This window comes from Carcharodon carcharias, chromosome 24 (genome assembly GCF_017639515.1).
Source record: "Carcharodon carcharias isolate sCarCar2 chromosome 24, sCarCar2.pri, whole genome shotgun sequence".
NCBI classification, from domain to species: domain Eukaryota; kingdom Metazoa; phylum Chordata; class Chondrichthyes; order Lamniformes; family Lamnidae; genus Carcharodon; species Carcharodon carcharias.
The window spans coordinates 19079327-19094420 of record NC_054490.1 but is presented as its reverse complement, the minus strand read 5'-3'; the positions used below and the strand labels follow the sequence as shown (position 1 = coordinate 19094420).

Here is a 15094-nt window from a genome sequence, read left to right as displayed (position 1 = left end):
AGAGAACAGTTATCATAAATATATCCCACTGAGAGAGGGATAGAGAGAGAGTGGAGTGAGAGACAGCAGTTATCATAAATATATCTCACTGAGAGAGAGAGAGAGGGTGTGGCAGACAGCAGTCATCATAAATATGTTTCACTGAGAGAGAGAGAGAGGGAGGAGTAAGAGACAGCAGTTATCATAAATATGTCTCATTGAGAGAGAGAGAGAGAGAGGGGAGTAAGGGACAGCAGTTATCAGAAATATATTTGACAGAGAGAGAGAGAGTGGGGGGGAGTGAGAGACAGCAGTCATCATAAATATATCCCACTGAGAGAGAGACAGAGAGATTGGGAAATGTTTGAGAGACTGCATCATAAGTATATCTGTCATACTGGCCTCCCCCTGCCCCTTTTTCGTGTGTCGATACTGATGTTTGTATTCTCCCTGTGTGCTCGCACACCCCGGTTTTCTCTGCTCCCTTTCAAATGATCCCCTTCTGCTCATCACCCCTCCCACATTTTTCCAACAACCGGAGCAGGTCCCCTCACTTGACTCCCTTGTTAAATTTCAGCTGCTGTGTGTCTGCTCATTCCACCTGTGCCCTCCTGATGCCTGGTACATAGAAACATAGAGAATGGAGTAGGCCATTCGGCCCCTTGAGTCTGCTCCGCCATTCATTATGATCATGGCTGATCATCCAACTCAATATCCTGCTCCCGCTTTCTCCCCATATCCTTTGACCCCTTTCACCCCAAGAGCTATATCTAACTCCTTCTTGAAAACATACAATGTTTTGGCCTCAACTAATTTCTATGGTAACGAATTCCTCAGGTTCGCCACTTTCTGGGTGAAGAAATTTCTCCTCATCTCAGTCCTAAATGGTCTACCCCGCATCCTCAGACTGTGACCCCTGGTTCTGGAGTCCTCCACCATCGGGAACATCCTTCCTGCATCTAACCTGTCTTGTCCTCTTAGAATTTTATAGGTTTCTATGAGATCCCCACTCATTCTTCTGAACTCCATCGAATTTAATCCTAATCTACTCGATTTCTCCTCATGTGTCAGTCCCGCCATCCCAGGAATCAGTCTGGTAAACCTTCGCCGCACTTTCCCCCTCATTATTCTACCACATTCCTGAGCTTTGTGCCGTAGAATCATAGGAGGTCCATGGTCACTTAGCCCATCATGCCCATTCCAACCAACACCCAGCCCAATGCCACTGTCCAGCACTTGGTCCGTGGCCCCTGAGGCAAAAGGCTAGTAACTTGCTGGAAGTCCCACGGCCAAGGGAAAAGAGCCTTAAGTTGCGAACCTGCATGTTTTGAGGCTGGAGGGCGAGCTGAGGAAGGAAGGCCACCCTAACAGGCTCCCTCACTCTACCTGGCCTATAACTGTGTGCGGCCATCAACCCATGGCCAGGGAGGCCTCAGCTGAGCCTAACGGTTGACTCGTTGATGAGAATGTCCAGCACGAGAGAATTCCAGGTCAACAGCATCGAGAACCTGCTGACTTTGTCCTTTATTTTATAACGCCCATCCTCCAAAGCCCATTTCTGCAGAGAGTGTCTATCTGTTTGTCCTTTGTGTGTGTGTCTGAGGGTCTGTGTGTGTGTGTCTGTGTGTGTATGTGTGTTTGTGTGTGTCTTTCTGTCAGTTTGTGTCTGTGTGTGTTTGTGTGTTTGTGTGTGTCTGTGTCTGTGTGTCTGTCTGTGTGTGTCTTTCTGTGTGTGTGTCGGTATGTGTTTGTGTGTCTGAATGTGTGTGTGTGTCTGTGTGCCTGTATGTGTATGTGTGTATGTCTGTGTGTGTGTGTGTGTGTGTGTGTATGTGTGTGCGTGTATGTACATGTGTGTGTGTGTGTATGCATGTCTGTGTGTGTGTGTTTGTCTGTGCGTGTTTGTGTGTGTGTTTGTCTGTGTGTGTCTGTGTGTGCGTGTGCGTGTATGTGTGTGTGTGTCTGCCTGTCTGTGTGTGTGTGTGCATTTGTGTGTGTGTGTGTGCGTGTCTGTGTGCCTGTGTGTGTGTGCATTTGTGTGTGTGTGTGTGTGTGCGTGTCTGTGTGCCTGTGTGTGTGTGTGTGTGTGTGTGTGTGTGTGTCTGTATGTGAGCACACGGTCGCACGCTGTGGGAATCCTTTAAAAAGGGATAGATAGTTATACTCCCCGTTTACAATTGTGTACTAACCAGTACTTGAAAAGGGGTTTTGTTATAATAAACACCCGTACTAATCCTATTGAAAGAAGGCTCTTCTATTCTGGACACCAGTGGGGGAAATAGAAGGTTGGCTATTTGGTGAGAAAATTAAAATTTTAAATTAATAGCGCGGCCTGCGGATCAGTGGGGCTGGATCATAGGTTCACTGCTCCCATCCCGGCCAAAGCACTCACAATGCCGACCCTGGGAATACCACTGATCAGTCTGAAAAACAGCCGCTCACAGCTCAACTCTGTTCCTTTGGCCTCTGGCTGATCATAGACCTGTGCTGCCATTGTCCCTATAATCACACGACCTTCAAATTTGCTAACAAGTCTATCATTAGCTGCCTATTGGTAGCCCATGTACACAACATCCACCGCACTACCCTCATCAACCCTCTCTGTTTCTTCGTCAATGAGGACTTCACGAACGTTATTCGGAGGGACAGAGGGAAGGTTAACAAGGGGTCGGGTTCCCGGGTGAATCCCGTGTGGCAATCTTACTGGTGCAGACCACGCCTGCTGCTCCAAACCCCTCGCACGCGTCAGCCGGCAGCGGCCGGAGGCAGTCGGCTATCTCGGTGGCGCCCTCCTGGCACAGGTCGCCCCACCTGCCCTCGCCGGCCAGCTGGTAGGTCATGTCGAGCCTCGAGGCGTTGCCGCAGCCCAGGTACTGGCAGACCCCGTGGGCGAGGGACAGGTTCCAGATCGTGGCACACAGCGAGCCCCACGTGCCCTGGTCGTGGACGCTTAGCCGCCCCGAGCAGCGGTTGGGACCCCCAGTCAGCCGGATTTCACGGTGCCCTGTGGAGAAACGGCGGGTGGGGGGGGGGGGGGGCATGGTGGGGGTGGTGGGGGCGGGTGGGGGGGTGGTGGTGGAGGAGGAAGACATTCAGAATCCCTATGTAAACACGACACGGTGAAATGACAGTCTCCGCCCTGGGCTGGAGCGCCGCACAACCGATGCTATTTTGAGGAGGATGTAACTACAGATCGACAGTTTGGGCTTATTGCACAGTCCTTAATATAACAGCAACTTGCATTTGTATAGCGCCTTTAACGTAGTAAAAGTGTATGAATGGGCTTCACAGGAGTGTGTACCAAACCAAATTTGATGCTGAGTTGCGGGAGGAGATATTACGAAGGGCGACCAATAAACCTAGACAAAGAATTCAGCTTTACGGAGAGCCTTAAAAGGGGAAAAGAGAGGGGCGGAGAGTTTTAAGGAAGGAATTCCATAGCTTAGGGTCCCGGGAGCGGAAGAGGCAGCGATCAGTGGATCCATTAGATTCAACAGATGGTGTAAGAGGTCAGAACAGGAGGAGCACAGAGATCTGTGAACAGGTAAAGGGCTAGAGTTGGCTACAGATATAGGCAGGATTGTAGGGGCTGGAGGAGGTTACAGAGATAGGGAGGGTTGTAGGGGCTGGAGGAGGTTACAGAGATAGGGAGGGTTGTAGGGGATGGAGGAGGTTATAGAGATAGGGAGGGTTGTAAGGGCTGGAGGGGGTTACAGAGATAGGGAGGGTTGTAGGGGCTGGAGGAGGTTACAGAGAAAGGGAGGGTTGTAGGGGCTGGAGGAGGTTACAGAGATAGGGAGGGTTGTAGGGGATGGAGGAGGTTACAGAGATAGAGAGGGTTGTAGGGGCTGAAAGAGGTTACAGAGACAGTGAGGGTTGTATGGGCTGGAGGAGGTTACAGAGATAGGGAGGGTTGTAGGGGCTGGAGGAGGTTACAGAGATAGGGAGGGTTGTAGAGACTGGAGGAGGTTACAGAGATAGGGAGGGTTGTAGAGACTGGAGGAGGTTACAGAGATAGGGAGGGTTGTAGGGTTTGGAAGGTGTTGCAGAGATAGGGAGGGTTGTAGGGGCTGGAGGAGGTTACAGAGATAAGGAAGGTTGTAGGGGCTGGAGGAGGTTACAGAGATAGGGAGGGTTGTAGAGACTGGAGGAGGTTACAGAGATAGGGAGGGTTGTAGGGGCTGGAGGAGGTTACAGAGACAGCGAGGGTTGTAGGGGCTGGAGGAGGTTACAGAGATAGGGAGGGTTGTAGGGGCTGGAGGAGGTTACAGAGATAGGGAGGGTTGTAGGGGCTGGAGGAGGTTACAGAGATAGGGAGGGGTGTAGGGGCTGGAGGAGGTTACAGAGATAGGGAGGGTTGTAGGGGCTGGAGGAGGTTACAGAGATAGGGAGGGTTGAGGCCAGGGAAAGATTTGAATATGAAGGATCAGAATTTCAGGACCAAGCTGTTGATAATCCAGGAGCCAATATATGTCGGTGAACCCAGGGTGATGCTTGAATGGGGCTTGGGAGCAGTGAGCAGATTTTCCACAGGATTGAATATGGGACACTGGGCAGCAGTGGGCTGGAATTCCTAAGTCTAGGCGTATGGGAGGCAGGGATGAGGTTTTCGGGAGCAGTTGAGTTGACTCAACTGTGCCTGGCCAACTCTGAGATTCTTACTCGTGTCCTTGGCGAACAGGGAATCGCTCTTTGGGACATATAACCTTCCCTTTGCATTGAAAACATCGACGCTGGTCACTGCGGAGATGATCAGAAAACATGGTGAGAGGATTAGTTGGAAAGTTTTCTCTGTCCGGTGCACTGTGAGTCACGGGTTTACACCGGCGAGTCACACGCTCTGAAATTTATAATGGAGAGGTCGATGGAAAAGGCTAAATGGCGCCCTTCAGCCTTGGCACCGGGTGGGGTGGGGTTCATCCGCATAGCGACAGGGCCCATTTCCCAGAGCAACATTGACCCCCACCCCACCCCCCATCCCCCGCACACCCAACCCCCCCCTCCCCGGAGCCAGGAGAGTGAGGGAATCACCATCGCTGATCCACTACCTGAAGAGGCCTTGTCTCCATTTCAGCTTCCGCTTCTGTCCCAGACTCCTGGTTCGTCCCCAAGGTGCCTCTGCAGAGTTGGGGGTGGAGGGGAGGGGTGCGGAGTTGGGGGAGATGTTGGGGGGGCGCTGTGGGAATCAGAGTCCCTCCTTGTGGGGTCACTCCCAGTGTGTGTGTGTGTGTGTGTGTGTGTGTGTGTGAGGCCCAGTCGGGCCATCAGCAGCCCCAGGCAGGGGGCTGTCGACGGGTTCCCTCGTCCGTCTGCCTGTCGCCAACCCCCCAGGACACCTTCGCTCCCGGGTGTCCTGACAGAGGGAGCACACGTTGTCCAATGGGACGTCTGAGGCCTTCCACAGCCAGTGGGCGCCAGGGGGAGACTGGAGCACCTCATCCCCCCGGAACCCAATTTTAATTAAAGTTTCCTTTAAACCTTTGTTTAATTCACAGGTTATGGGTTGTGCCCCTTTAAGAGGAGGCCGCTGAGTTCCTATTGGTTGTCAATGGACACCTGACAATCATCATTAACAATGTCAAGTCCATCCGCCATAGCAACACAAGTCCATCCCCCATAGCAACACAAGTCCATCCCCCATAGCAACACAAGTCCATCCCCTATAGCAACACAAGTCCATCCGCCATAGCAACACAAGTCCATCCCCCATAGCAACACAAGTCCATCCCCTATAGCAACACAAGTCCATCCGCCATAGCAACACAAGTCCATCCCCCATAGCAACACAGGTTTATCACCAATAACAACACAGGTTTATCAGCAATAGCAACACAAGTCCATCACCAATAGCAACACAAGTCCATCCGCCATAGCAACACAAGTCCATCCCCCATAGCAACACAAGTCCATCCCCCATAGCAACACAAGTCCATCCCCTATAGCAACACAAGTCCATCCGCCATAGCAACACAAGTCCATCCCCCATAGCAACACAGGTTTATCACCAATAACAACACAGGTTTATCAGCAATAGCAACACAAGTCCATCACCAATAGCAACACAAGTCCATCCCCCATAGCAACACAAGTTTATCACCAATAACAACACAAGTTTATCAGCAATAACAACACAAGTTTATCACCAATAACAACACAGGTTTATCACCAATAGCAACACAGGTTTATCACCAATAGCAACACAAGTCCATCCCCCATAGCAACACAAGTTTATCACCAATAGCAACACAAGTTTATCAGCAATAACAACACAAGTTTATCAGCAATAGCAACACAAGTTTATCACCAATAGCAACACAAGTTTATCACCAATAACAACACAAGTTTATCAGCAATAGCAACACAAGTTTATCACCAATAGCAACACAAGTTTATCACCAATAACAACACAAGTTTATCACCAATAGCAACACAAGTTTATCACCAATAACAACACAAGTTTATCAGCAATAACAACACAAGTTTATCACCAATAACAACACAGGTTTATCACCAATAGCAACACAGGTTTATCACCAATAGCAACACAAGTCCATCCCCCATAGCAACACAAGTTTATCACCAATAACAACACAAGTTTATCAGCAATAACAACACAAGTTTATCACCAATAGCAACACAGGTTTATCACCAATAACAACACAAGTTTATCAGCAATAGCAACACAAGTTTATCACCAATAACAACACAAGTTTATCAGCAATAGCAACACAAGTTTATCAGCAATAACAACACAAGTTTATCACCAATAGCAACACAAGTTTATCAGCAATAACAACACAAGTTTATCACCAATAGCAACACAAGTTTATCACCAATAACAACACAAGTTTATCAGCAATAACAACACAAGTTTATCACCAATAGCAACACAAGTTTATCAGCAATAGCAACACAAGTTTATCACCAATAGCAACACAAGTTTATCACCAATAACAACACAAGTTTATCAGCAATAGCAACACAAGTTTATCAGCAATAGCAACACAAGTTTATCACCAATAGCAACACAAGTTTATCACCAATAACAACACAAGTTTATCACCAATAGCAACACAAGTTTATCAGCAATAACAACACAAGTTTATCACCAATAGCAACACAAGTTTATCAGCAATAGCAACACAAGTTTATCACCAATAGCAACACAAGTTTATCACCAATAACAACACAAGTTTATCACCAATAACAACACAAGTTTATCAGCAATAGCAACACAAGTTTATCACCAATAGCAACACAAGTTTATCACCAATAACAACACAAGTTTATCACCAATAGCAACACAAGTTTATCACCAATAACAACACAAGTTTATCACCAATAACAACACAAGTTTATCACCAATAGCAACACAAGTTTATCACCAATAACAACACAAGTTTATCACCAATAGCAACACAAGTTTATCACCAATAACAACACAAGTTTATCACCAATAGCAACACAAGTTTATCAGCAATAACAACACAAGTTTATCACCAATAGCAACACAAGTTTATCAGCAATAACAACACAAGTTTATCACCAATAGCAACACAAGTTTATCATCAATAGCAACACAAGTCCATCCCCCAGAGCAACACAAATCCATCCCACATAGCAACACAAGTCCATCCCCCAGAGTAACACAAGTCCATCACCCATAGCAACACAAGTTTATCACCAATAACAACACAAGTTTATCACCAATAGCAACACAAGTTTATCATCAATAACAACACAAGTCCATCACCCATAGCAACACAAGTCCATCCCCCAGAGCAACACAATTTTATCACCCATAGCAACACAAGTTTATCACAAATAACAACACAAGTTTATCACCAATAGCAACACAAGTTTATCATCAATAACAACACAAGTCCATCCCACATAGCAACACAAGTCCATCCCCCAGAGTAACACAAGTCCATCACCCATAGCAACACAAGCCCATCCCCCATAGCAACACAAGTTTATCACCAATAGCAACACAAGTCCATCCCCCATAGCAACACAAGTTTATCACCAATAGCAACACAAGTTTATCACCAATAGCAACACAAGTTTATCAGCAATAACAACACAAGGTTATCACCAATAGCAACACAAGTTTATCAGCAATAGCAACACAAGTTTATCACCAATAACAACACAAGAGTATCACCAATAGCAACACAAGTTTATCACCAATAACAACACAAGTTTATCACCAATAGCAACACAAGTTTATCACCAATAACAACACAAGTTTATCAGCAATAACAACACAAGTTTATCACCAATAGCAACACAAGTTTATCAGCAATAGCAACACAAGTTTATCACCAATAGCAACACAAGTTTATCACCAATAACAACACAAGTTTATCACCAATAGCAACACATGTTTATCAGCAATAGCAACACAAGTTTATCACCAATAGCAACACAAGTTTATCACCAATAACAACACAAGTTTATCACCAATAGCAACACAAGTTTATCACCAATATCAACACAAGTTTATCACCAATAGCAACACAAGTTTATCACCAATAACAACACAAGTTTATCACCAATAGCAACACAAGTTTTTCACCAATAGCAACACAAGTTTATCACCAATAGCAACACAAGTTTATCACCAATAACAACACAAGTTTATCACCAATAGCAACACAAGTTTATCACCAATAACAACACAAGTTTATCACCAATAGAAACACAAGTTTATCACCAATAACAACACAAGTTTATCACCAATAGCAACACAAGTTTATCACCAATAACAACACAAGTTTATCACCAATAGCAACACAAGTTTATCACCAATAACAACACAAGTTTATCACCAATAGCAACACAAGTTTATCATCAATAACAACACAAGCCCATCCCCCACAGCAACACAAGTCCATCCCCCAGAGTAACACAAGTCCATCACCCATAGCAACACAAGTTTATCATCAATAACAACACAAGTTTATCACCAATAACAACACAAGTTTATCACCAATAGCAACACAAGTTTATCACCAATAACAACACAAGTTTATCACCAATAGCAACACAAGTTTATCATCAATAACAACACAAGCCCATCCCCCACAGCAACACAAGTCCATCCCCCAGAGTAACACAAGTCCATCACCCATAGCAACACAAGTTTATCATCAATAACAACACAAGTTTATCAGCAATAGCAACACAAGTTTATCATCAATAACAACACAAGCCCATCCCCCACAGCAACACAAGTCCATCACCCATAGCAACACAAGTTTATCACCAATAACAACACAAGTTTATCACCAATAACAACACAAGTCCATCCCACATAGCAACACAAGTCCATCCCCCAGAGTAACACAAGTCCATCACCCATAGCAACACAAGCCCATCCCCCATAGCAACACAAGTTTATCACCAATAGCAACACAAGTTTATCAGCAATAACAACACAAGGTTATCACCAATAGCAACACAAGTTTATCACCAATAACAACACAGTCCATCCCCCATAGCAACACAAGTCCATCCCACATAGCAACACAAGTCCATCCCACATAGCAACACAACTCCATCCCCCATAGCAACACAAGTCCATCCCACATAGCAACACAACTCCATCCCCCATAGCAACACAAGTCCATCCCACATAGCAACACAACTCCATCCCCCAGAGCAACACAAGTCCATCCCCCAGAGCAACACAAGTCCATCCCCCAGAGTAACACAAGTCCATCACCCATAGCAACACAAGTCCATCCCCCAGAGCAACACAAGTCCATCCGCCATAGCAACACAAGCCCATCCCCCACAGCAACACAAGTCCATCACCCATAGCAACACAAGTTTATCACCAATAACAACACAAGTTTATCACCAATAACAACACAAGTCCATCCCACATAGCAACACAAGTCCATCCCCCAGAGTAACACAAGTCCATCACCCATAGCAACACAAGCCCATCCCCCATAGCAACACAAGTTTATCACCAATAGCAACACAAGTTTATCAGCAATAACAACACAAGGTTATCACCAATAGCAACACAAGTTTATCACCAATAACAACACAGTCCATCCCCCATAGCAACACAAGTCCATCCCCCATAGCAACACAAGTCCATCCCACATAGCAACACAACTCCATCCCCCATAGCAACACAAGTCCATCCCACATAGCAACACAACTCCATCCCCCATAGCAACACAAGTCCATCCCACATAGCAACACAAGTCCATCCCACATAGCAACACAACTCCATCCCCCATAGCAACACAAGTCCATCCCACATAGCAACACAACTCCATCCCCCATAGCAACACAAGTCCATCCCACATAGCAACACAACTCCATCCCCCAGAGCAACACAAGTCCATTACCCATAGCAACACAAGTCCATCACCCATAGCAACACAAGTTTATCACCAATAACAACACAAGTTTATCACCAATAGCAACACAAGCCCATCCCCCATAGCAACACATGTTTATCACCAATAACAACACAAGTCCATCCCCCAAAGCAACACAAGTCCATCCCCCATAGCAACAAAAGTTCATCCCACATAGCAACACAACTCCATCCCCCAGAGCAACACAAGTCCATCACCCATAGCAACACAAGTTTATCACCAATAGCAACACAAGTCCATTCCCCAGAGCAACACAAGTTTATCACCAATAGCAACACAAGATTATCACCAATAGCAACACACGTCCATCCCCCATAGCAACACAAGTCCATCCCCCATAGCAACACAAATCCCTCACCCATAGCAACACAAATCCCTCACCCATAGCAACAGAGCTCATATCGCATAGCACAAGATCCCATTCCTCAGAGCAACACAGGGCCTAATCCCCCATAGTAAAAATGGCCCAGCGTCCATAGCAACATACAGCCTGACCCTTTAGCAACAAGAGCCCACTCTCCATGGTAACAAGAGCCCATCGCCTACAGCAAAACGGGGACCACTCCCCCCCATTGAAAAACAAGGCCCACCCCACATCACAACATAGAGAGCTATCGCCCACAGCAACGCAATGCTCACCGACCCCACCTCCCCGCCCCCATAACCACACTGGGCCTAACCCTCTAGAAACACAACTGCCATTCCCAGATCAACACCATGGCCATTCCCCATAACCTCACCATGCCCATCCTCCATAGCAACGCAGAACTCATCTCCCATAGTATCAAAGAGCCCGACCCTCATCGCAACACAGGGCCCAGCCCCATTACAGCACAGGACCCATCTCCCATTGCAACTTAGAGCCCATCCCACACAGAAACACAGGGCCCAGCCCCATTACAGCACCCACCCACCACCTCCCCCACATTGACACAGAGCCCACCCACCCACCCACACAACGACACAGAGCCCATCCCCCCACACCTACACAGAGCCCATCCCCCCAACACTGACACAGAGCTCTCCCCCCACACCTACACAGAGCCCATCCTCCCACACACCTACACAGAGCCCATCCCCCCACACCTACACAGAGCCCATCCCCCCCTCACACCTACACAGAGCCCATCCCCCCCCCACACCTACACAGAGCCCATCCCCCCACACCTACACAGAGCCCATCCCCCCACACCTACACAGAGCCCATCCCCCCCCACACCTACACAGAGCCCATCCCCCCAACACTGACACAGAGCTCTCCCCCCACACCTACACAGAGCCCATCCTCCCACACACCTACACAGAGCCCATCCCCCCACACCTACACAGAGCCCATCCTCCCCCACACCTACACAGAGCCCATCCCCCCAACACTGACACAGAGCTCTCCCCCCACACCTACACAGAGCCCATCCCCCCACACCTACACAGAGCCCATCCCCCCCACACCTACACAGAGCCCATCCCCCCACACCTACACAGAGCCCATCCCCCCCCACACCTACACAGAGCCCATCCCCCCACACCTACACAGAGCCCATCCCCCCACACCTACACAGAGCCCATCCCCCCACACCTACACAGAGCCCATCCCCCCCTCACACCTACACAGAGCTCTCCACCCACACCTACACAGAGCCCATCCCCCCACACCTACACAGAGCCCATCCCCCCCCCACACCTACACAGAGCCCATCCTCCCCCCACACCTACACAGAGCCCATCCCCCCCACACCTACACAGAGCCCATCCCCCCACACCTACACAGAGCCCATCCTCCCCCCACACCTACACAGAGCCCATCCCCCCACACCTACACAGAGCCCATCCCCCCACACCTACACAGAGCCCATCCCCCCCTCACACCTACACAGAGCTCTCCCCCCACACCTACACAGAGCCCATCCCCCCACACCTACACAGAGCCCATCCCCCCCCCACACCTACACAGAGCCCATCCCCCCCCACACCTACACAGAGCACATCCCCCCACACCTACACAGAGCCCATCCTCCCACACCTACACAGAGCCCATCCCCCCCCACACCTACACAGAGCCCATCCTCCCACACCTACACAGAGCCCATCCTCCCCTCACACCTACACAGAGCCCATCCTCCCACACACCTACACAGAGCCCATCCTCCCACACACCTACACAGAGCCCATCCTCCCCTCACACCTACACAGAGCCCATCCTCCCCTCACACCTACACAGAGCCCATCCTCCCCTCACACCTACACAGAGCCCATCCTCCCACACCTACACAGAGCCCATCCTCCCCTCACACCTACACAGAGCCCATCCTCCCACACACCTACACAGAGCCCATCCTCCCCTCACACCTACACAGAGCCCATCCTCCCACACCTACACAGAGCACATCCCCCCACACCTACACAGAGCACATCCCCCCACACCTACACAGAGCCCATCCCCCCCACACCTACACAGAGCCCATCCCCCCCACACCTACACAGAGCCCATCCCCCCCACACCTACACAGAGCCCATCCCCCCCACACCTACACAGAGCCCATCCTCCCCCACACCTACACAGAGCCCATCCTCCCCACACCTACACAGAGCCCATCCTCCCCCACACCTACACAGAGCCCATCCCCCCACACCTACACAGAGCCCATCCCCCCACACCTACACAGAGCCCATCCCCCCCACACCTACACAGAGCCCATCCTCCCCCCACACCTACACAGAGCCCATCCTCCCCCACACCTACACAGAGCCCATCCCCCCCCCACACCTACACAGAGCCCATCCCCCCACACACCTACACAGAGCCCATCCCCCCCACACCTACACAGAGCCCATCCCCCCCCCACACCTACACAGAGCCCATCCCCCCACACCTACACAGAGCCCATCCCCCCACACCTACACAGAGCCCACCCCCCCACACCTACACAGAGCCCATCCTCCCACACCTACACAGAGCCCATCCTCCCCTCACACCTACACAGAGCCCATCCTCCCACACCTACACAGAGCCCATCCCCCCACACCTACACAGAGCCCACCCCCCCACACCTACACAGAGCCCATCCCCCCACACCTACACAGAGCCCATCCTCCCCTCACACCTACACAGAGCCCATCCTCCCACACCTACACAGAGCCCATCCCCCCACACCTACACAGAGCCCATCCTCCCCTCACACCTACACAGAGCCCATCCTCCCACACCTACACAGAGCCCATCCTCCCACACACCTACACAGAGCCCATCCTCCCACACCTACACAGAGCCCATCCTCCCCTCACACCTACACAGAGCCCATCCTCCCACACACCTACACAGAGCCCATCCTCCCACACCTACACAGAGCCCATCCTCCCACACCTACACAGAGCCCATCCTCCCCTCACACCTACACAGAGCCCATCCTCCCACACCTACACAGAGCCCATCCTCCCCTCACACCTACACAGAGCCCATCCTCCCACACCTACACAGAGCCCATCCTCCCCTCACACCTACACAGAGCCCATCCTCCCACACCTACACAGAGCCCATCCTCCCCTCACACCTACACAGAGCCCATCCTCCCACACACCTACACAGAGCCCATCCTCCCCTCACACCTACACAGAGCCCATCCTCCCCTCACACCTACACAGAGCCCATACTCCCCTCACACCTACACAGAGCCCATCCTCCCACACCTACACAGAGCCCATCCTCCCACACCTACACAGAGCACATCCCCCCACACCTACACAGAGCACATCCCCCCACACCTACACAGAGCCCATCCCCCCCACACCTACACAGAGCCCATCCCCCCCACACCTACACAGAGCCCATCCCCCCCCACACCTACACAGAGCCCATCCCCCCCACACCTACACAGAGCCCATCCTCCCCCACACCTACACAGAGCCCATCCTCCCCACACCTACACAGAGCCCATCCTCCCCCCACACCTACACAGAGCCCATCCCCCCCCCACACCTACACAGAGCCCATCCCCCCACACACCTACACAGAGCCCATCCCCCCCCCACACCTACACAGAGCCCATCCCCCCACACACCTACACAGAGCCCATCCCCCCCACACCTACACAGAGCCCATCCCCCCACACCTACACAGAGCCCATCCCCCCCTCACACCTACACAGAGCCCATCCTCCCCTCACACCTACACAGAGCCCATCCTCCCCTCACACCTACACAGAGCCCATCCCCCCCACACCTACACAGAGCACATCCCCCCCCACACCTACACAGAGCCCATCCCCCCACACCTACACAGAGCACATCCCCCCACACCTACACAGAGCCCATCCCCCCACACCTACACAGAGCCCATCCCCCCACACACCTACACAGAGCCCATCCTCCCCCACACCTACACAGAGCCCATCCTCCCACACCTACACAGAGCTCATCTCACACATCTAAACGGAGCCCACCCCAGTCCAACTCACGGCCACTCCCCTATAATAATATAGAGCTTGTCCGCCATCGCAACAAGGGGCCTATCCTCCATAGCAATACAAAGCTCCTTCCACCTAAGCAACACAGGCCCATTCCTCCATAGCAACATAGGCCCCTTTCACATAGCAAAACAGGCCCATCCCAACATAGCAACACAGGCCCATTCCTCCATAGCAACACCGGCCCATTCCTCCATAGCAACACCGGCCCATTCCTCCATAGCAACACAGGCCCCTTACACCATAGCA

General features: G+C 50.4%; 1 protein-coding gene across 3 annotated transcripts in view; it reads right to left on the bottom strand.

Annotated features, from left to right (window-relative positions):
- The window catches only part of LOC121269319 (deleted in malignant brain tumors 1 protein-like), a 246846-nt gene that overhangs the window by 158867 nt on the left and 72885 nt on the right, over positions 1 to 15094 (bottom strand). For 2 of the 3 annotated variants that reach the window (XM_041173871.1, XM_041173872.1), the window contains exon 6: positions 2684 to 2983. The exons of the other annotated variant lie outside the window; for it this stretch is intronic. In XM_041173871.1, coding sequence (XP_041029805.1) covers positions 2684 to 2983 — 300 coding nt within the window. The remainder of the gene's footprint in view (positions 1 to 2683; positions 2984 to 15094) is intronic. 3 annotated transcript variants of the gene reach the window in all.